The sequence below is a fragment of the Ovis aries genome, chromosome 5 (assembly GCF_016772045.2).
Source record: "Ovis aries strain OAR_USU_Benz2616 breed Rambouillet chromosome 5, ARS-UI_Ramb_v3.0, whole genome shotgun sequence".
Lineage (NCBI taxonomy): Eukaryota > Metazoa > Chordata > Mammalia > Artiodactyla > Bovidae > Ovis > Ovis aries.
The window spans coordinates 70,934,472-70,959,010 of NC_056058.1; the positions used below are offsets into that span (position 1 = coordinate 70,934,472).

Below are 24,539 nucleotides of genomic sequence, written 5' to 3' on the forward strand. Positions count from 1 at the left end.
CCTTGCCTTGTCTCACGTCCTTCAGTGAGGAGAAGGGACATCTTTCTCTACTGGACTCAGTTTTCTCTTCTCGTGTTTTCATCCATTACATTCTTCCTTGTTTCCTATATTCCTATTTCTCAGAGCTATTTTTTGTTTATAAACAATGTCAATTACCATGCCTCTGAGCTCATCATGCAGCCAGGGAGGTCCACTTCTAACCTACTAAGTTCATTCAACTGCTGAAATTCAGTAAAAATGTTATGAAATAATTTTTCATGAAATAATTACTGACCTCTCCTTCTCTACACAGATGCCTCCCCACTCTGTTTCCAGAAGCACAGTCAGTAAATTATATATTTTTGCACTCAGCATCTTGTCTGCCCAATTAAACTGATTACAAATATCTACCATGTGAACTTCCTGAGGGTAAGCATTTTTAAAAATTCCTATATTCTCAACATATGACAAACATAAAAAAAAAGGGTTAAACTGAACTGGTACTGGTTAAACAGGCAGAAATCATGAATTCATATCCCGTGCTCTTTTAGGTATGACATTTTGGTCCTTCTATATTTGTATCTTGAGGTTTGAAATCAGTATTTCCTGCCTATCCTTCTGGGGGCATCAAAATGCCCTGTAATATGTTCAACATTCTATTCCTAACCAAGCCAGAACAATTTAAAGCTGCAGTACAGAAAATTGCTCTTTATTGTCCTTCGTTTCCCAGAGCAATATTATCTTTATTGCACTAAATTCCCAAGAGGTACTGCATGGGGATTTCCTACAATGTCCACTGAGAGGTCACTTATACCATAACAAAAATGTAAAAAATATATATATATTGTTGGTCCAGAGAGTCTGAGTCCTAACTTTAGAAAATGATATCAAAATAGAAGGCTAATAGACACATAAAAAGACACTCAACATGGCTAATTATTAGAGAAATGCAAATCAAAACTACAGTGAGGTATCACCTCACACTAGTCAGAATGGCCATCATTAAAAAGTCTACAAATAAAAATACTGGGGAGGATGTGGAGAAAATGGAACCTTCTTACATTGTCGAGGGGAATGGAAATTGCTACAGCCACTATGCTAAATGGTATGGAAGATTCTTTAAAAACTAAAATTAGAGTTAATATATGATCCAGCAATTTCACTCCTGGGAATACATCCAAAGAAAATTCTATTTCAAAAATATACATGCACCCCTATGTTCATAGCAGCACAGTTTACAACACCCAAGGAAACAACCTTATGTGTTCATCAACCACAGATGAATAAAGAGTGTGTGTGTGTGTGTGTGTGTATATGTGTGTGTGTGTGTGTGTGTCTGCCTGCAATGCAGGAAACCTGGATTTGATCCCTGGATCAGGAAGATCCTTTGGAGGGGAGCATGGTAATCCATTCCAATATTCATGCCTGGAGAATCCCATAGACAGAGAAACCTGGTGGGTTACAGCCCATAGGGTCCCATAGAGTCAGACATGACTGAGTGGCTAACACACACACACACACAAACACATGTGTGCACACACACAAACACACGTGTGCACACACACAGACACATAATGGAATATTGATAAAAAAAAAATGAAATACTGCCATTTGCAGTAACATGGAGAGACTTAGAGGTTATTACACTAAGTGAAGTCAGACAGAGAAAGACAAATATCATTTGTGTGTGTGTGTGTGTGTGTGTGTGTGTGTGTGTGTGTGTGTGAAGTCACTTTAGGCTTGTCCAATTCTTTGTGATCCCATGAACTATAGCCCGCCATGCTCCTCTGTCCATGGGATTTCCTGGGCAAGAATACTGGAGTGGGTTGCCATTTCCTCCTCCAGGGGATCTTCTCAACCCAGCGATCAAACCCAGGCCTCATGTCTCCTGCATCGGCACGCAGGTTCTTTACCACCAGCACCCACCTGGGAAGCCATATCATTTGTATGTGGAATCTAAAAGATGATACAAATGAACTTATTTACAAAAGAGAAACAGACTCACAGACATAAAATTCAAATTTAAGATTACCAAAGAGGAAAGGGGGAAAAGAAAAATTAGGAGTTTGGGATTAGCAGATACAAGCTAAAATAAATAAAACAGAAAAACAACAAAGTCATACTGTACAGTTCAGAGAACTATATTTAATAGCTTTCAATAAACTATAATGGAAAATAAAAAGAATATATGTGTTTGTGGGTAAATAACTGAATTACTTTCCTATGAACCAGAAACCAACATAACATTGTAAATCAAACATGTTTCAATTAAAAAAAAAGACAATTATGCCAGATCTGTCATATGTAAGCACAGTGTATAAGAGTGTTACTTTTGAATTAGAGATTTGGAACTAGCTTTGGAACATTAGGTAGGTATATACCTAATGCACATACCTTTGTGAGCCTCATTTTACTCTTTTGTGCAATGATGATAAAAATGGCTGCTTTATAAGGCAGTTACCCATATTAGAGATAATATCAATGTATATAGTTGCCATCTAGTATATGTTCAATAGATATTAACTATTATTTTATATTATCTACTACTTACCTTCCTCCTTTAGTATAGCTTAGTAGGACCTCTCCATTTTTCTCTTCCAATGTTCCTCCAAAGTACATTTTACCACCAAGATCCTCTTTAAACATTCTCCGCCTCACTTCATTCCAGAAAAACTCCATACCTGATTCTTTGAACCCAAATATTCATTCAAAGTCTCTATCAAACAGTTCTTATTTAGGATGTACCCAGATAACCTCAAGATTTTGCTAAATGCTCTTAGGTATTCTTAGGGACCATGTAATTTCCTCATGAAACAAACATTCATAAACCCATTTGTGGTATTCCAGGCCATAAGAACACTTTCATTAACAAAAAAAGAAAAATTTTTTTCTTCTATGGTACTCCATTCCATCTTTGGATAAATATGATAGAAGTTGGTCTTGTAATAGAACTGAAACTTATATTTCATTGGATTCTGTCCCCCAGCATTAGTTTGTCCCTTCTTGCTTTTGATTTAGACAAACTGGTTTTAAATTGTAATTCTGCATTTACTATTTGTGAGATTAAACAAGTTAAGTACTTACTGATCTACAAAATGACTCACTTAGAGGCAGCTCATAGATTTTTGTGTTAGCAGTGAATAAATTGGAGTATGTGGAGTTCTTAACATAATTCTTGGCACATGGTAAATGTTAAATATTTGGTAGCTATTATTAATAGTATGTTAATTTCCACTTGGGCTTCCCTAGTAGCTCAACTGGTAAAGAATCTGCCTGCAATTCATGAGAGCCTGGTTCAATTCCTGGGTTGGGAAGATCCCCTGGAGAAGGGATAGACTGTGCTGTGCTTCCTTAGTCACTCAGTCATGTCCAATTCCTTGTGACCACATGGGCTGTAGTCGGCCAGGCTCCTCTATCCATGGGGATTCTCCAGGCCAGAATACTGGAATGAGTTGCCATGCCCTCCTCCAGGGGAATCCTCCCAACCCAGGGATGGAAGCCAGGTCTCCCGCCACGCAGGTGTGTTCTTTACCATCTGAGCCACCAGGGAAGCCCAGGGATAGGCTACCGACTCCTGTATTCTGGGGTTTCCCTGGTGGCTCAGACAGTTAAAAAAAAAAGTCTGCCTGCAATGTGGGAAACCTGGGTTCAATCCCTGGGTTGGAAAGATCCCTTGAAGGAGGGCTTGGCAACCCACTGAAGTATTCTTGCCTAGAGAATCCCCATGGACAGAGGAGCCTGATGGGCCACAGTCCATGGGGTCACAAAGAGTTGGACATGACTGAGCGACTAAGCACAAGTTCCACTTACAGTCTTAAATTGCATTTATTGACTGACTGACTGGCTTTCCATAACAGTTTCTAAAACAAACAGGGAAAATATTTCAAGTCCTCTAGTATTAGGTGGGAAGTAGTTATACAAACACTGAAATCCTTTGGTTCAAGTTCCTCAACATAAGAACATTAATGCTCAAATAATAAAGTTACTTGTTGAAGTTATTATTTGACAAAAAAAGAGCTACTGGGTTTCTGAGTCTCAATTCTAATTTTTTTTTTAAGCCCAGTGGAGATTTGCAGTGAGAAAATACAATCATGTTTTATTCAAGAGACAATTCCATACTGATCTTGAAGATTTTGATTGTTTCTATTTACTTAGGTATAAATGCCTTCCCTGGTGGCTCAGATGGTAAAGTGTCTGCCTACAATGCAAGAGACCCAGGTTCAATCCCTGGGGAGGGAAGATCTCCTGGAGAAGGAAATGGCAACCCACTCCAGTATTCTTGCCTGGAAAATCCCATGGATGGTGGAACCTGGTAGGCTACGCCCCGTGGGGTTGCAAAGAGTTGGACACGACTGAGCAACTTCACAAACAATGTATAAATGCATAAATACATGTATTTGTTCTTTTTTATCATGGAAAGTACTATTTAGCATCTGGTGCCAAGTTTGCTTTTTCTGTGCAATAACCTCCTCCAATCATCTCTGAGTCTTTGATTAATTTCATGCACACAAACCCGGGGTACCAGGAGTTCAAAGTTTAGGACAAAGAAGGGAGATAGATTTTTTCACATTGTCCTTTTGCAAAGTGCAGCATATTAATAACAGTATTATTGGAGAGGATGGTAGTTGTAGGCTTTCTAGTGGAGAGGAAAAGCAAAGCAAGCCAGTGGTCATCCAAGGTGATTTAAAAACATATTTAGGAAAAACAGCTGTGAAATAGATGGGTGTGAGACAAATGTTCTCTAATTTCCCAGAAGAAAGTAATTCACTAAATAGGGGGAATTCCTAAATGCTTGGTTTGCATAGACAGAATTACCATGCATTTCTCAAAATAATTTCTCAAAGAGTCATGTTTTTGAACTCCTTTATGGCTAGTTCCATAGGAAAATAATAACTGTAATCAAACAACAAAGTTGTTATTAGAGCTTGTCTGCCCATTCTGACAGGGATGTGTAAAGAGGTGACTTCCTTCTGTAGTCACCAACACATAAATCAGATCAACAGAATTATAGAATTTGAGTCCCTTAGGTCCAGCACATTCATTTAAAGGTGAGATTTGCAAAGTGAGATGGCTAAGATTACATACTCCTATTATCCTTCCAGATTTAGGATTTTTTTTTCCTATTTAGAGTAGAAAATGGATTTCTTCTCCTTCATTAAACTACTAATTAAAACTCTTCAGAAAATAGAATCAAATATGTTAATCTTCTCTTTAGAGATAAATATAATAATAACTATTTCTTTTTTCAATAAATACTTTTCAGGAGGAAAACATGCCTATTCAAAAAGAATATGTATATAAATGTAACATCTCACCAATGATCATCTTTTTAACACATGAAAAAAAAGATCAGTCTAGACACCTCACTAAGGTTGCTGCTGCTGCTGCTGCTAAGTCGCTTCAGTCGTGTCCAACTCTGTGTGACCCCATGGATGGCAGCCCACCAGGCTCCCTCGTCCCTGGGATTCTCCAGGCAAGAATACTGGAGTGAGTTGCCATTGCCTTCTCCAATGCATGGAAGTGAAAAGTGAAAGTGAAGACGCTCAGTTGTGTCTGACTCTTAGCGACCCCATGGACTGCAGCCTACCAGACTCCTCCATCCATGGGATTTTCCAGGCAAGAGTACTGGAGTGGGGTGCCATTGCTTTCTCCTTGAGGGTGATACAAATCAGAGATGGATAGTAAACAAAATGATGGGTAAAAATGATACAAAGTTGCAGGGGTAAATGTAGAGTCCTGTGATGAATAAAAACTACATTGAAGTAAAAATGATCAAAGAATTATTTAATAGCATTAGATACTTAGGATTTAGTGCAATCAATGGAATTGAAAATGCTATGGTGATTAGTTGTATTATGTTTAAAATAAAGTGAAAAGAATAAGAAGAAATATGAAAACCAGGTTCTGTAATCAATAAAAAATGATTTTTGGAGTCTTAGCTTAAATTAGAGAGGACACGATAGATATCTTTGTTTATGTGATTGCTATGTAGTTTGCTCTGAAATAATATTATTTTGTGTAGCTTCAAAGGTGAGAACTAGGACCAGGGTGCAGATTTCAGCCCAACACAAGTAAAGCAAAGTGAGAAATCAGATGCTGAATACCACTTGCCAGGGATGCTGGAGGGAATTCAGGTTTTTGATGAGTAACTAGAAAATTCCATGTAACAGATTCAGTAATTTTTAAAAAAATCATAAGAAATTTTGGAGTTTTCCTATTTCTATTGTTGTCATTGTTTTGTTTATAGCTAATTTCTTGAAATGTTTCTCAAATTATTTATGTCACGTCTTCAGAAATAATGCTTACGACTGTGCTATATAGCTTCAAGTTACCATCACTTGTGTAGAATTTAGGTGCTGAAAATACAGACTATGAACTAGGTAGATAGGGGGTGGATCTGGCAGGAGGATAGTGAAGAAGACATTTGCTTCTGGCTCTTATGTTCCTGAATTAAATATATATATATGTGTGTATATATATGTATATATATATATGCATATATATATACACACACACACACACTCACAATACTTTATTATTTTTATTTAAAGATTAAAATTATAAGGCTTAAAGAGACTTTTATTACTCCAACTTTCCCAGACTAGGGGGAGAATGCTGTTCCTTGGTTTCAAACATTCCACTTTTGACCTATGGCAAGCCTAATAGTGCCAGCAACATCATCATCGACCATGTTTATGGATACTTTACTCTTATAGCATTTCTACATGGAGATCTTAGTAAGCTCTTTCCAGACATTGTCTCTTACAGGCAGCATTGGACTTTATAACTTTGCTCGAGATGCCATACATTTCACAAGAAGGATCAGCAAAGTACTTGCAAAAAAAAAAAAAAACACTAATCCAACAGCAAGATAGTCAGGAGTTGTTCTGATGTGTTCTAAGTGCTTTTTCAAAGAAGAATGAGAACCAGTATTTAAATAGAGAAGAAAGGGGTAGCTGATGTAATAAAGCTGGTGAAATCAGAAAGAGCATCCAAGAAGACCTCAATATTGTTAGACTTTTTAAGCAGTGAGAGCTATGTAGAAATCCTTCTGTGAACCATAGAAATAATAAATGCTGAGCCCATTGGAACATAATCTCAATCAGCAAGATGCCACTGTCGTCCAGATTTCCTCACAGGGCCCTGCTAAGTCCATGCCAAAACTAGCAGTGAATTTCTCCCTTCTAATCTCCCCTAATGCCTTATTTGATTATTGTCACTGCTCTCTGACCATGCACTGTCCCTCCAGACTCTCATTCCCCAACCGAGTCAGTCAGAGGAGGATAAATGTCCACTGGGACATACTCTAAGACCCCAAACCACCTTGTTCCACGTGAAAGGACAGAACGGAGAGGGAAGAGATCAAGGGGAGCCCTCCACGTTTAGCTGGCAACCTTTTCGTCTTCACCTACTGGATTACTGGCTGGACACAAGAAGGGCTATGAGTGGTCCTGGAGAGCGCTCTAGTTAACTGGAAAAGGGGAGCTGGCAGGCGGAGGGCGAGCCAGGCATCTCAGTGCACCGCAGGATGGTGTCGCCTCTGCCCTGTCTGTGCATTGTTCTCTGGTAAGACTTTGTTTTCTGACTTTTCCTTTTAGTTCCAAGGAAAGGGCAAGCATACATCCACTGGGTGACTTCTATACCAAATCATAGAAGCAACCTGGATGGCATGGCTCATCTCTATGGTGGGGTAGACGAGGCTGGAATGAACAGCCTATTTTCTCTGAGGCTGGGAGGGAGGATCATTGACTGTTTACTCACAGGGTAGAAAATGCTCTAGGGAAACTTGAAGATGAAGGAAACTTCTATTCCAAAAACATCAGTCGGATCCTGGACAACTTGCTTGAAGGCTACGACAATCGTCTGCGACCGGGATTTGGAGGTAAGAGGCAAAGTCCTTCCCAGACTCTATGTGGCATACGTGCCCTTCTTCCCCCTTAGCGCCAGTCCGAGGCCCAGAGGCCTCAGGATAGCAGAGCGGGAAGTTGCAGGGCACTGGGGTTGGGGCGGGGGGCCATCCAGTCTGTGTCCCTCCCTCAATTCCTGACCTTATATGTGAGTCATTTGAACTCTCTAAGCCTCCACTTTCTCCACAGTGGCGGGGTGTATAAACAGTGCTTGTCTCATAGGGTGTGTGAATGTAAATGAGATTCTTCATATAAAACACATTTTTAAGTATTTGTTCCATTAAAGCTATCATGAAACATTAATTATTACTGTAGTTGTTAGACTACTAACCCAGTTTTCTTTCATTCCTTAAACTTTGCAATTTGGCAGGAATAAATTCAAAACAATGCAACTAATCTGAGTTTTTAAGAGCTGAAAAACCAAAGGACACTTGCTACTAGAATTACTTTAGGATGGGTTGTAGATTCTGGCTGAGAGAAGGGACTTTATGAAACAGTCGTTCCGTTTAGTCCCCTTAACGTCATTGATGATAAATGTCCCTTTGGGCTAATTTCAGGTGCTGTCACTGAAGTCAAAACAGACATTTACGTGACAAGTTTTGGGCCCGTGTCAGACGTGGAGATGGTGAGTGAGCTGAGTGAGGAGAGTAATTTTGCTTAAAGGAGGAACGGACTGAGTCCCAGAATGAATGATAATGGACATTGTTAACAAACTTGGCTCCAGATCTAAAAGCAATATATGCGCTTATGCTGGGAAGGAATGGCCGTTAGAGCAGATTATTGGCCAAATCTCCTTCACATTTCACTAAAGGCTCTGCTTGAACATGAATCTGAGGAGACTTTTAAGATGATGATACCCTCTCTTCTGCTCACATATCAAGTGCCGATTCTTCCTTACAAAGAGAAGATTCTCCCCCATCTTTATGAAGTTTTAGGAAATTTATGGAGGAGGAAAAAAAAATAACAAAGATGGAATGCCATGTAAGAGTATATTGAGAAGATCTATTAAACATAAAACTTGGCTGTTTTGGCAGTGCACCATTCTCAGTACATGTTATTAGACCAGTAAAGGGAGTCCTTTGGAAAGACAACACAGTCCACCTTTTATGTTTGCAAATGGACCAGTAGGTGTTCTGGGAACTCTGTTCCAGGTACAGATGGCTGTAGGATTCGTAAGAGGGTATTTATAGTAAGTGGCAGGGAAAAACTGAACCAGTTTTTTAGAACAAAGTGTATCATGATATTCTTTCATGTTTCTCCGGGAGTGTGTCCCCCCTAAAAATAAAATATAAATATGAAAACTGAAGAAAAACATAACTCTTGAAAGTGGTGCATTAAATGTACTAGGGGGATGTAATTCTAGATTAACAGTTATTAGAGACTTTCATTTTCTGCTTTTTGAGCTGAGAATATAAGCAGAAAAAAAAGGAATAGAAATGTAAAAAGGGGGAAAGGAGTAAAAAGGGGAAGAGAAAGGAAAGGAGAAAAGAGTAAAAAGAAAATAACAAGGAAGAGGGGCAGAGACCAAGGAGCACTTTACGAGATAAATGTCTTAAGAGTTGAGAGAAAAGAGTCAGCATTTCTTCAGAATCCTCAACAATTTAACTATCCATTTTTTTCATTTGAGTATGACTCACACCAAGAATAAATAATCACAACTATATTCTACTGTAGCATTGAAATCTGGGGACACTTAGAACTTTATTTTATGTGTGTCTTTTTTAAGTGTATTTATACAAGAGAGGCTTGTTAAAGCCTGGATCACCATTATATGGATATACTGTATGTCAAATTATATTTTTAAAATATAATCACCACTTGCAGTAATAGGTCTCATAAAGGAACACATAAAGGATACAAAGCAATTCTTGGCAATATTTTGACATAATTATAAGTTGCTATTTATCATTGACTTTAGCAAAGGCCTTTATCATAATACTTAAGTTCTTAATGTTATCTTATAAAAGCCACAAATTAAAACATAATTTTGATTATGCATGCTTAAATGAGGCTCTGTTTGAGTAATCATGGTAATATTTGCTTTTATGTTCTCTGAGAACTATATAAAATAATTATGATGTACAGACAAAGTATGCTTATCAAGTAAAGTTTCTCTATCCTTGGAACTGTACTAAGTGGCACTGTGTTGCTCAGATATATTTTTGAAGGTAAACAAGTTGCTAAGAGGAATGATATTACTAATTGATGGTAGGAAGGCCAAAACAAAACCTAGATTAAATCTTATATTTTTATTCTAAATTAAATAAGGAGAAATCAGGAGGTCAGTAGATAGAGACATGGATTACTGATAGAAAAAAGGAAGAATGTTGAAGGTGAAGGTGGAGAAGGGAGGTTTATACAATATCAACACGATCGTCTATAATAGTATTACAATCTTACAGTGTGAAAAATAATAATTCACTGGTTATAGTTCTCCTGATAGGCTATTGTCATAAAAAGTTGCTTTATTTCTTAAATTTTAGTATTGAGTATGTAAGCTAGTGAATAAACTATTCTTAATGAACCATCTACCCAGCATGCGTGAATATCTTGCTTTCTCTTAGGAGTACACGATGGACGTTTTTTTCCGCCAGACTTGGACAGATGAGAGGTTGAAGTTTGGGGGGCCAACTGAGATTTTGAGCTTGAATAACCTGATGGTCAGTAAAATCTGGACACCTGACACTTTTTTCAGGAATGGCAAAAAATCAATTGCTCACAACATGACAACTCCTAATAAACTCTTCAGAATAATGCAGAATGGAACCATTCTATACACCATGAGGTGAGGCTTCCTCAGTTCTTTGTCCTCTGCTCAAAGGATTTGTCCATCATACTGACTCAGAACCATTTATTTCAATGTTCCTTAGGCTTACCATCAACGCTGACTGTCCTATGAAACTGGTCAACTTTCCTATGGATGGGCATGCTTGTCCACTCAAATTTGGCAGTTGTAAGTGACAAAATACTTCTGAGAGTTAAATAATATATTCAAAATACATAATTATTTGTTTTTAGTCAGGCTGGAAAGCAAAAGAGAATTACTACTCTGATATTCTCTGTATAATTCTTGGAATTAACTTACTTAATCATGTCTGTCAATCTTATATATAGAGGTTTTGGTCACCAGGATTAAAGAAAAATATATTTTTTTAAATTTATGCTTGTATTTTCTTTTCATAATGGACAAGATTTGCTTTGAAAGAAAAAAAACCAAACACACAACTAGCCAGATTTACTGCAATTTGTTTAAAAAATTCAGATGCTTACCCCAAAAGTGAAATCATATATACATGGAAAAAAGGACCACTTTACTCAGTGGAAGTCCCAGAAGAATCCTCAAGCCTTCTTCAGTATGATCTGATTGGACAAACAGTATCTAGTGAGACGATTAAATCTAACACAGGTAAGAATTTAACCAACATGTGAATAGAATCCTACAAGATGACTCCAGTGCACATTTTCAAAATATCTATTTGTTTTTCCTCTGCATTAGCCATTCTCAGCAAAACTTGCAGTTTTAAAGTGATGAGTAGCTTTAAGATGGATTTTGCAACCATGTGCATATATAAAGATTTGTATAGCCTTGGAGTGAGTAGTTTTGTATGTATGCGACACAAAGAACTTCACAGAAAACAATGAGCTGGTGCCTTTATCATCTGCTGATTGACTAACTTTGTAATGCATTGAAAAATGTCTTTGGTATTTTCTTCCTATACCTCTTAATTTAAGGATCTGTAAGATTTATTTCTAACTGCACACTTTTAGCACATTGTCAACAGCAATAATACTGACATACCTGTCTTCCAACAGGTGAATACGTAATAATGACAGTTTATTTCCATTTGCAAAGGAAGATGGGCTACTTCATGATACAGATCTACACTCCTTGCATTATGACAGTCATTCTTTCCCAGGTGTCTTTCTGGATTAATAAGGAGTCTGTTCCAGCCAGAACTGTCTTTGGTACGCTTCACTCTCTGGGCTCCTCTTTCCATCATCCTCCAGCTCACACTGCTTGTGTATTTTAAGGGGAATATTCACACCAGTGAACTTTTTCAGTCCACAAAGGAAATAAACTCCTATCTCGTTCAGACGCATGTTTCATATGAAGTAACCTTCATCTTATCACAATTTGTGTGGTAAATCAACAAAAGATTTGTCTCAGCAAGAATTCCTGCTGGTTTCCTATGACTTTCAAGTGCCCTATTTTGGAGAATTTATCTCAATTTGCTTTTTCATAGCTAGAAAAAGTAGAAAATTTAAAATGACATGTAATTCAATGAAAACAAAATTTAAGATATTGAACCCATGAATACACAAAATATATCTCCCTTTCATTAGGGAGGATCATAAAAAAATTTGCCATTTTTTAGGTCTTCAGTTCAGTTCAGTTCAGTTCAGTTACTCAGTTGTGTCTAACTCTTTGCGACCCCATGAATCGCAGTTAAATATCACATTTCCTATTGTTCAGCCTAAATATTTAGTTACATTTATGCTATATAGAATCACTAACAGTGTGATAGAACAAAATGAAATAAGAAAAAGAGCTGTAACAGAAAATATCTTATGTAGCTAAACCCAATTTTTTCCTCAGCTTTCATGATTATAGGTTTAGTAGTTCATAGGGAAGACCTGAGTTTAATTGAAATCTCAGATGAATTTTGACCTTTTAATTTACCATACTAAAACATATCTCTTTCTGCAAATTATAAAAGAATATATATATGATGCTAACCATCTTTGGATTATATAAATCCTCCAAGACAGAAAACCTCTGCAAGATGAGTGATGAAATTATTTTCTCATGATTGAATATTTTATCTTAAAACCAATCTAGAAATTAAAATATTGTGAAATCTAATTTTATATTTATCATTTATATAAATACTTATTAATATGATGAAATTTTATATCAGCAATAAATATGATCAGAAGTTCAAGATTGTATTACTCATATACTAATAATTTACTATTATATTATTATTGTTAAACTAAATCACTTCAAAAAATAACTTTTTGAGCAACTACAATGTATGCAAGGTATTGAAGGATACAAAAATATGAATGCCTATAATTGTGAACAATTAAAAATAAATAACAAAAATTACATTTGTAACTGAAATCTTCTCCAACAAGTTCCCATTTGAGCCTGTTATTTGATTATAAATGCTAATGCTGCATTTCTTATTCTGTCTCATTTTAGGAATCACCACTGTTTTAACCATGACCACTTTAAGCATCAGTGCCCGGCACTCCTTGCCAAAAGTGTCTTATGCAACTGCCATGGATTGGTTCATAGCTGTTTGCTTTGCTTTCGTCTTCTCTGCTCTTATTGAGTTTGCTGCTGTCAACTACTTTACCAATCTTCAGACACAAAAGGCCAAAAGGAAGGCACAGATTGCAGCCTCACCCCCAGTGACAATAGCAAAAGCGACTGAACCCCTGGAAGCTGAGATTGTTTTGGTAATTGTTTACTTTTCTAATGTTACCCACACTGCATAGGAAAAGGCAGCCCAAATAGTTATTGCAAACAAGTAGACAGTCCCAAAGTAATATTAGTAATACAGTTATGTAACTTTGGTTCCAAGGTCAACTTCTCCAACCTCACAGGAAAAAGCCAAGCAACAATCCTTCATTTATCTTTGCTCTAAACTTTTGGTATTCCTCTTTCATCATCCTCACTAGCACTGGCAGATTCCAAGCGCTCAGAGGAGACGAGAAAGTTCTCAGCCTTTAGGTGCTTCCTTTGAACGGGTTCCCATATACCAACCAGGGAGAATAACGTTCTCCCATATACCAACCAGGGAGAAAAAAAACATTCCTAATGAGGCTCCAGAGTCTGAAGGAAACCAACAGGGACTCCTATGAACAATTTTTGTTAGAAATCCGCTTGTTGCTTTAATCCAGAGGGGCAAGATGTGTATATTAGATTCTGTGAATGCTGAGTCATAAGCCAAGTTTTTGATTCACATGAAAACATTCTCATGTTCACATTTATGTTATATGTATATAATATGCATATTTTATACATATTAATTTTTGCAAAGACTTAATCAGTGAAAAATACCTATAAAATTAAGTTTAGATTTGTGGTGACTAAATGCTGGTCCCCAAAGCATTTTTTAATAAAAAATAAATGATGGCATTAATAATTCAAGGGTCATAAATGTGCCCTCAAATTTAAATTATGTATATGAATAAATTCTCACAATTAAATTGCATGTACTTCTTAAAAAAGGATTGTAGAATTGATTGACAATTATACATTTTTACTTCAATACAAACTCTAAACTGTAGGTCTTGAAAAAAGAGCAAAATCAAGTAATGCAGACAATTTGAATTGGAAATATGTTTATAATTGTTTAATTCTCATGAATATTTCCAAATCACAAAACCAGTTAATCTTTGCTTAAATTTTACAGTAAGAATTATAACACTATATGTGTTTTATTTTCCAACTACTGAGCTATTTATTGGCTTTAAAAGATGATTTTTATTGAAACTTTTCTCTTTGATTAAACTAAGAAACTTGTTTGAGAATTTGCATTTTCTCCAAAGGACAAGACCAGTCCATGATAAGTGGCAATTAATCATTTAAAGAGTTTTTCCTTAAATTAGACCTCATTAAAAAAGAGGTCTGCCATCCAATGATCCAGTCAAATTACACTTGAAAATAAAAAACAGAGGCTCGGAGAAGGGAAACATTAATCACTCAGAAAAACTAAGAATTGATTCCAGAAATCCTAATATTCACAACTATATGCCCTAACCTCCCAGCACTTTCTCAGAGACTGAACTATGAAAGAGTACATACCATGGGGTGAAAAAAAAAAAAAAAAAAAACCTTTTCTGAATGTAGGTAAGGTGATTTCCAAAATTCTTTATTTAATGATGTTTGGGTAGCAGTAGTGGTAAAGAAACCACCTGCCAATGCAGGAGACTCCAGAGATGTGGGTTTGATCCCTGGGCTGGGAAGATCCCCTGGAGGAGCAAGTGGCACCCCACTCAAGTATTCTTCCTTGGGAAATCTTATGGACAGAGGAGCCTGGCAGGCTACAGTCCATGAAGTCTCGAAGAATTGGACATGATTGAGCATGCACACACCCCCACACATGTGTTTTCAAAGGTCACAAAAATATAAATTTACAATATGTTAGTCTGAAGACCTAGTTCAAATGAGTTGAAAATTATATTTTTCACAAAAGATAAATTTAAGTATTTTTGAGAATTTTGTTTGTGATTATGTTACAAAACCTTGTGATTATGTTACAACCTGTCTGTACTTATATAGACACATAATTATTATATTGCCCAAAGGTCATATATTAACATATATCTAGAAAGGAAGAAGAACTGATATTTATCAAAAACCATTTAACTGTCTTATTTGACAAATACAGTAAAAATAAAAGGAGAAATTCAAGAGAAAAAGAGAAGAAAAGTGATTTTGAATATAGTCATTGATCTGATATCGAGACAAAAGGAAAGACCAACTTCCTTACTTCAACTTTTTAAAAATATGGATTACTGAGAAGGATATGATTTCAAATCCTTGGAGAAAGAGTTATCATTCCCTGCATCTATTATTTTAAAAGTATAATTTATTAATAAGATGGAATTTAAGATCTCAGGTCTTCATATAGACTATCTTCTAATAGTTCTAATATACTAGCATATAATTAGCCTGTCCTTTGGAACTTGTATAAAAAAACTGGATTCAAATCATCTCAAAGTACTTTTTTCCTTGCAAGTTGACTTTTTTTTCCTATGAAAAATTATATTTCTAAACCTGGCTCCACTTATAATATTTCAAGGCAATGAAAAGGAGACTTTTGTTTCTGAAAGGCTAAATCAAAGTATAAAAATAAAAACCAAAAGTAACCAAACCTAACAATATAAACCTTGTAAGCATCAAGAAATAAATACAGATGATTGCATAGAACATGTACATTTTATTTCTTTATGTCAAAACTTGGCAATTGCCTTTTATAATATAGAGGAACAAACATAAATTACATATTTGGAATTTATATAGCACAATGGTATATTATGATTACAAGGTCATTTTTTCTTTCAAATACCATGACATTTAAAAATGCCTATTCAGTTGTAATCAAAATAACATTATTTGGGTAAGTTGGACATTGAAATAGCAAACCAATATGGCAAAGTTGAAATGAGATTCAGTGCTTGGATATTTCATGTGATTCTAAATTGTATGTTTTAAAGTGCACATTGTTTTTCACAGGAAACTGGTTAGAATGAATGTGAAAACTTTATCACTTTGAATTTGACCTTGAAATTTATAATAATGATAAAGAAATTCAGACATTAGAAATCTAGTGCTCATACCTGAAGAGACTAAATCTAAATCTTCAGAAGTGTTCTACAGATTAATAATCTTTCTGTTTTTAAGGCATTTGGAAGTGGAGACTTTATATTTTTAGATTTTGAGAAGAAATTGTCCAGTGCTTCTTTCCCGCTTATATGGTGTCTTTCCATATTGTTTTTCTATGGTATGCTATTCAGGCATTAGAAAGTACTCCTGTATTTATGTTTCAGAACTTATTATTTGTCTAGGGTGTACTTATTTTGTAGATAAGACTGAGTTTAGACTCTGATCTCTTCTGGAATGTTTTCCTAGTATTCTTTTTATTTTAAATATCTAAGTCCTCACCACCAAGTTCTTAAGAACGAATCCTCTGCACCACTACTCAACACATCCAATGTGACTTCTCTTTTTCATGCAAGGTGTGATGTTTTTCACAAATTATCTATAAGCTGACCAAAATTTAATTAGTTGAGAGAATAACTGTGTTTATACTGATTACATGGTTTATTTTTTTTGTCACCTGCCACCAATTTATTGAGTACCTATGTGTTAAAATGATTCATACCAGAAGCATTTGTTAAGTGCCTTTACATGCAGACCTTCCGTAGAACATTGAGAATTGATTAGTAAGCAACATCGATAGAGCCTCTTCTGTGATGGAACTGCCCATCAAGCAGGAAGAGAGGGAAATCAAGGAGCCCTGACAATGCGCTGTGATAAAGGTTGTGGTTATAGATGTATAGGAGGCTGAAGAAGGACCATGCAAGAGTATTCGCTCAGTCTAGAGGGGGTGATTCTGGAGGAAGTGGTGCCTATGTTGGGAATAGAAAGATGAGCCTGGCCCTGATCTAGAGACACTAAGTCAGTTATTAGCAACTTGGGCACAGAGAGGGAAGTAAGACATGTTGTCCTTTCTGTACTCTTTTCAAGGCTGAAACATCTGCTGGGCCATAACCATGTTGCCCTTCACCTATGTAGAGAAATATGAAGCACAGATTTACCTCCCGTGTCCCTAACATTGCTGAGATTTCTTTGAGTACTATCATTACTCCAAAGAATTAGCAATTGAGTTAAGACCATCAGAGACTCTGAGCACCAGGAAGACCATGATGCCCCTTTCCTATAGTAGCACCATCATATGACTTATAGAGAGGGTGGGGTGGGTCAGATGAGAAGTGTAGGCAATTAGCTCTTTCCCTATACCTTCCATCAAATCCCCATCCAGTATTCCTTCCAGGACCCTCCAAACATTTCAGTGTGGTATTCAGACATGTCTCTAGCACCACTGACCTACCCGATTGCTACCAATAAGCGGCTTCTCTGTAGATATTCTGGAATTGTCTCTGCTCCCAGAGTTTGTTTTCTCCATAATTAATAATACTATCATTTAAAAAATTGTCAAATACTAAATGTTTTCAAAAATATGTTCTCTTGTTTTTGGTGCCCTGGTTAAAAGCAGATGCTTTGTTTGCCCTAGAGTAATGCAGCCCTGGTTGGAACATCTCCCCTAGGAGGTAACCCATTGCTCCCGCCTCTTTAATATGTTAGACTCAGTGAATATGGTATCAAAATTGCTCTTAGTGCTTCCCAAATGCCTTATCCCTATACCAAATAACTGACTGTCACAACGTCCAGTGTGACTCCAAGTACCTTTGCAATATGGCGTTACCTAAAACAAAGCCATGCTCTAAAAATACCAAAGGCAGGATGGCACTGAGCAGCAGGGGAGCCCTGGAAAAATTCAAAACCACAGGTGTTCCACTCAAAACAGTGACAGCCCCAAGCTGAGCCCTCATCTGGACTCTGACAAAAGCCTATTTTACCATCAACTGAAGCTGCTGAGCTTACAATAGGGCAGGCAGAATCTGATGCAAACCTGTAGCTTGAATGGCTTGCAAAATTGGCTTTCTTTTCATTTCAGAAACTCAATGTGATTCTTCTAAATTTTAGATGTCCAGTCTCTATACTGCCGATTTCTCATTATCCAGGAACTGATTATCCAGCGTGTGGGTTATTCAGCTCTCTGGCATTTCCTTGAGAACCTTGTGTTCGTTGACTGCTAGAAACCTCCCAGGTGGCACTAGTGGTAAAAAAAAACCTGCCCGCCAATGCAGGAGACATAAGAGATGTGGGTTCAGCCCCTGGATCAGGAAGATCCCCTGGAGGAGGGCATGACAACCCACTCCAGTGTTCTTGCCTGGAGATCCCCATGGACAGAGAAGCCTGGCAGGCTACAGTCCATAGGGTCACAAAGAGCTGGACATGACTGAAGTGACTTAGCACAGAAAACCCCTAGCCATCGCTATACAATGAGGCAGTGTAATTCTAAACCAGTGATGCTCAATGGTGGCTGTCCCCAGAGGACGTATGTCATGCTACAAGGACAGTTTTGGTTGTCAAAACTCTGAGGATGTGGGTGCTACAGGTATCATATGGATAGAGGACAAGGATGCTACTCAAGACCCCATGATGTACAGGACAGTCCCCACAACTAAGAAGTATCAATATGTCAGTAACTTTGTGGCTGAGAAACAACTGTGCCCTAAACCCTAAAGCTGATGGAAAAGAAAAACAGTATTTATTATGATTATGCTCTTAGCAGTGGTCCCCAACATTTTTGGCACCAGGAATCGATTTCATGGAAGATAATTTTTCCATGAACCGGGGCTGGGGGATGGTTTTGGAAAGATTCAAGCACATTACATTCAATGTGCACTTTATTTCTAATCTATTGCTGCCTCTCATCTGACAGAGGTCCCACAGCTCTCTGTGGCCCAGAGCTTGGGCACCCCTGCTTTTAGGCATCTAAGAGGGATTGAACTCAGGTGCTACCACTTATTACTTGTGTCAGCTTCCTGCTTATACCTTCATTAGCTCATCTCTAAAACAAAATATTATTACATTAGAGACTCTAGGAATAAGCAGAATAATGCAGGCAGAGTGCCAGGTAGTGCTTGCAAATGGTAAGTGCTTAGATATGGTACCTATGTGCATGCCTGTGTGCTAAGTTGCTTCAGTTCTGTCCAACTCTTTGTGACCCTTTGGACTGTAGGCAAGAATATTGGAGTGAGTTGCTATGCCCTCCTCCAGGGGATCTTCCTGATGCAGGGATCAAACCCATGTCTCTTATATCTCCTACATTGGCAGGCAAGTTCTTTACCACTAGTGCCACCTGGGAAGCATGGTAACTTAATATAGTGTAATATAAACAATATGCTAAAATATAAAACAATCATGAATATTTTGTTCCCTTCTCTTTGTCTGAAAACTCTTATAAATCTCAGGAAATGTTTAGATTTTCATTCATTTATTGATTTAGCATATGCTTATGAAGCATTCACTGTGTTCTATGCACTGGCTAGGTAGTTTGGAGTATTTACACATGAAAATAATATGCCCTCTACCATTAAGAGAGATTTCTACATTAAGGAGATTTCAAGTCAGGAAGGGGGATGAAGCACAACAGAAGTAATGTTTACAGGGAAGATATGCTAGCAAGAACTGTAACAGCTAAGTAGGCAGGAAGCATATGATAAAGAGACATTTTCTTTCTCGAGTTCTTAAAGAGAGGGAAAAAATCCTTACAGATGAAATAATTATTGTCTCTATCTTTAAAGATGGAAACTTTAAGCTTAGGGAGAATCTATGACTCCTTTGCCATGTGTAAAGTCATACAGCAGATAAGTAGTAAATGTGGAATTACAGACTAGGGCTTTCTGACTCTATTGCCCTCTAACTCCTAAGCAACACTCCATAGAGACTACCTAGGGAAGCAGATGAGGAAAAGAAGGATCCTATCATAGGAGATGTTTAATTCCAAGCTAATACTATTATGCATAAATTTTTCATGCATTAGGTCTCGAACGATCTTGCTTAACTCTGAACAAGGGCTATTTGGCAATTCTCATTAAGTCATTTGTGACACTGTGACATGCCAAGAGATTGACAAATAACTTCTCCCCACATCTCCAAAAGAGAGAGGGAGATAAAACAATACATTATATATTTATGCTGGATTATAATTTACACTTTTCCATTTCAATGAACTTGTTCATGCCTGCCCTCTTTCTCCCTTAAAAAGAAAGAAACATAGGTGACAGACAGACAATGCATACTATTAAAAATCAAGACAGGTTTAGAAAGATCTGCTCTAAAGCCTTGCCCTCTTTATTCTCCATTAAGATACTTAGAAAATTTCTTAGAGTAAAATATTTTAATATTCTGTATATCTGGAAGGAGGAGAACTCTTTTTAAAGGATTAAACTGTGACACATTTTTCTCTTTCAGATGAAGAACATTTTGATCACATATATAATAGTTGAAAATTCAAATTAGAATTTGGGAAACATGATAGAAAGCTTTTGCCAACAATGCTATGCTTATCTTCTAAGACAGGCATGTTGAGATTGGAATACCACTACACTGGTCCTATCCTCACACTATCGGTGACCCTAGGCACAGTTGTCCTCAGTTGTCAGTTTTTTCAGTTGTTTAACAGTTTATTTGTAAATCAGACTAATACACAAGACAGCTGTGTACAATGCCAGATATTATACCCATATATCAATATCTAGATTGAAAATTGTATATTACAGATGTAGGCACTGAAAAAGAAACAATAATCAATGAGGGCATTAGAAAAGAAAGGAGGCTCCAGTAAGAAAGTGAAGCTTAAAATTGACTTTGAGGAATGAATAGTGAGTGACAGTGGTTTATAAAGCAAAGAATCAAAGAAGGTTGCCACATATTTTTGATAGAAAATATCACTTATTTCCTATGCAAGATAGGTAGACTGGGCAATCTTCTATTCTAAACTCTCTTCTGCCTCCAACACCTTTGATTTATTTACTTCTGTCCACCCGTGCCTAGCCCAATATCTGGTCAACAGATAACAGGTAAACATATTCTTTGCTTGAAATTCACCATGGTCAAGTCAAATCAGACTTTACAGTGATTTATCCTTGCTTTTGGTAAAGAAATAGGGTTTACTATGGCCCCCCAAAGCACAGTGGGCTTGAATTCTCTATGATGGCTATTACTATTTAGATGTTCAGCAACATCCATGACAAATCAAAAGCAAAATTCATGAGTAGAGGGAGAAGAGGTTCTCAGGGTTGTTGTTTTCCCAGAGTCCAAGTGTCACCGCATCGGTGGGCTGTTCCGGTCCTGCGGTTCCACGGGCACCGGGGAGGCGGCCACCTCATGCTGTTGCCATGGGGCTGCTGTCTAAAACCATGGGAGTCTGTCCATGTGAATAACACACCCTGCCAGGCAGCAAAGTGGTGATTTTGCTGCCAGAGAGGAAACAAGGCAGTTTTACAAGAGCAGGGATAATGTACAGCATGTGTGTTAAGGCAGGGACTCAGCAAGGACAACCTAGCCACAAGGAGAGTGATTATTACAGGCTGTAGAAAAGAAAAAGTAGGAATCAGAAGTCCCCCTAGTCTCCACCCTTTTGAAAGGTGTCTAAAGCAAACAGAGTCTCTGAAGCAAGCTCGATACTATAGAGTAAAGAAGATGCTGGGATATAGCAAGCACTGAGATTAACCAGGCTGGTTTATTACTGGCTGTGAAAGCGTCGGTGAAGCATTTCCCACATCTAGATCTCAGCCTCTCATCTGTTACTTAATGCACCGAATATCCCTCTCAAGACTAGGATTGGTTGTCCTCTGATTTCAGTGGAACAGAAAAGCTAATGATAGAAAAGAACATATAATAATTCTGAGGTTAGTAAATGTATCATTTTTGGTAACTTAAGATGGAAGGAGACAGTAGAGAAATTCTGAATAGGAAGCAGAAAGCTCACAATACAGAACTCTGGACCAAGAGGCAGTCACATTTCAAGGGGAAAATAGTAAGGGTATTTCTACTTTGTGCCTGGCTTTTGATGTACATGAGCAATTAAAAATTTTTATGTATTGTTCATACCTCAGTCGGTTCAGATTTATGAATGTGTGAAGATTAGGCTGGGAACGTGTCTAGAAGAATGCTCTCGTTTAACTGAGCTATTATTTTACAGTATTGACTAATTGCCCACATACTCCAAAATGAAATTCCCTATCATCGTGACATTCCCTTTCACTGCCTATACACATTGCCATATAGGTTTATGCATAACTGGGGTGGTGAGAGGATAAACTCTTATAACCTGGCTTATCTCTTCCTAATAGTACAATACTCAACACAGTTCCTGGGACATGGATCATGCTTGGCATCAATTGCTGATGTATTAAATTATAGGATATTAAGTGAAATTCGCTCAGTCATGTATGACTCTTTGAGACTCCATGGACTATATAGTCCATGGAATTCTCCAGGCAAGAATACTGGAGTGGGTAGCCTATCCCTTCTCCAGGGGATCTTCCTGACCCAGGAATCCAACCAGGGTCTGCTGAATTACAGGCAGGTTCTTTACCAACTGAGCTATCAGTGGCTGTTAGTAAATCAATGTTTTTAGAATTTGTTTTACCACTTTCTTGGAGAAGTAGCACTATCAAATATTATTAAGAATTTGATGACACTGCCCTGGTGATCCAGTGGTTGGGACTCTGCCTTCCAATTCATTGCAGGTGCAGGGGGTGCAGGTTCAACCCCTAATCAGGAAGCTAAGATCCCACATGCCTCATGGCCAAAAAATCTAAACATAAAACAGCAGCGATAGTATAACAAATTCAATAAAGACTTTTAAAATGGTCTACTTCAAAAAAAGAAAAAAAATTGCTGGTACTTTAACTTATATGATAGAAAGAAAGAGAAAGAAAGTGAAGTTGCTCAGTTGTGTCTGACTCTTCGTGACCCCATGGACTGTAGCCTTCCAGGCTCCTCCATCCATAAGATTTTCCAGGCAAGAGTACTGGAGTGGGTTGCCATTTCCTTCTCCAGGGGATCTTCCTGACCCAGGGATTGAACCCCGGTCTCCCACATTGCAGGCAGACTCTTTACCATCTGAGCCACAGGGAAGCTCAACTTATATAATAAAGTGTCAGCAAACATGTGTCAATGATGATAAAATGAATGAGTAATGTCTGTTCCTTTACCTAAGCAGAATATATATGTATATTTTCCTCTACAGCATCCTGATTCCAAGTACCATCTGAAGAAAAGAATCACATCTCTGACATTGCCAATAGTTCCATCCCCTGAGGCCAGCAAAGTCCTCACAAGAGCTCCCATCTTACAGTCAACGCCTGTAACCCCCCCACCCCTCTCTCCAACCTTTGGAGGTACCAGTAAAATAGACCAGTATTCTCGGATTCTCTTCCCAGTTGCATTTGCAGGATTCAACCTTGTATATTGGATAGTTTATCTATCCAAAGATACAATGGAAGTGAGCAGCAGTGTGGAATAGCTTGCAGCCATAATAACCTGTATTCAGTAAGTTCTTGTTTTCTGAATTTTTAAAAATAGCAATGAGACTTGTATAGATGCTTTTCTGAACATGAAATCAAAATTGACATCTCCAACATATAACTTTTAGTAAGCCTGTATGGGCAGAAAAGCAATAATATTACTCTTCACAATTGGAAGGTGAAAGTTGCTAAAGAATATGACTTTTCTGTACATTAGAGAAAAATTTATAAAAGGATACAATGGATTCAGGATGAATTTGTCAATCTTTGTCCTTCATTGTTCAATATTTTAATTGTCACTGTGAATAACATTTGCCACAAAGCAGATAAAATAAGAAATGCTGACACTTCTAAAGGTTGCCTTAAAATATATTTATTTTGGCTTAGTTCTGAAGAGAACAACATATAAATAGTCTAAATATTTATCAGTAGGTTAATACCAGCATGTTGGAGGCCTTTATGCTAGTAAAATGGCTTTCAGGGCACTGTAAAGTCTGCATTGAGCTTAGCCATTTGTTTTAAACCTTGCTGTGCTATTTTACATCAATAAAGTATGTTGTTTTTATACATATGGATTATATATAGATCATAAACTATATATGCATTGTATATAGCTTCAGCTGGACTGCAGTACATGTTGTATCTCATTAAGCTCTTCTTTTAAAATAATATGTTCATCATAATTCCATGACGGCTTGTATATTATGACTGTTCTTATATATCATATTCTTTATCTTTCTAAGTGTATCACTAAACAAAACAATAATAAACATGGTTCTCTGGATCTGTTTGATAAAGCTCAGAAGAGTTGCCTCAAGTATGGGGAAGTGAAATAGTTAGCTCCCCAGTGTTAGTGTCCCTCGGGATTCTGAGAGGTAGAAAAAATGAGTAGCAGACTCGGTCATCGAGTTCTAAAAGAAAATGAGTTTGTATTCCAGTAGTCAATCCTTCATCTCTTTTCTGCTCATT

At 37.3% G+C, this 24,539-nt stretch overlaps 1 protein-coding gene across 3 annotated transcripts; it reads left to right on the forward strand.

Moving 5' to 3' along the window:
- The first annotated feature begins 7,111 nt into the window (after positions 1-7,111).
- Positions 7,112-24,354, forward strand: GABRA6 (gamma-aminobutyric acid type A receptor subunit alpha6). Of its 3 annotated transcripts, XM_004009039.6 has the most exons (9): positions 7,114-7,545; positions 7,743-7,861; positions 8,444-8,511; positions 10,451-10,671; positions 10,757-10,839; positions 11,149-11,292; positions 11,700-11,852; positions 13,093-13,352; positions 23,294-24,354. In XM_004009039.6, the coding sequence occupies exons 1-9, from the start codon at positions 7,508-7,510 to the stop codon at positions 23,567-23,569; spliced, it is 1,362 nt and encodes a 453-aa protein (XP_004009088.1). In that variant the 5' UTR covers positions 7,114-7,507; the 3' UTR covers positions 23,570-24,354. The 3 variants fall into 3 exon arrangements, with proteins under 3 accessions (XP_042106642.1, XP_004009088.1, XP_042106643.1); XM_042250708.2 differs by lacking the exon at positions 11,149-11,292 and having other exon boundaries at positions 7,112-7,545; XM_042250709.1 differs by lacking the exon at positions 7,743-7,861 and having other exon boundaries at positions 7,428-7,545.
- Positions 24,355-24,539: the final 185 nt, after the last annotated feature.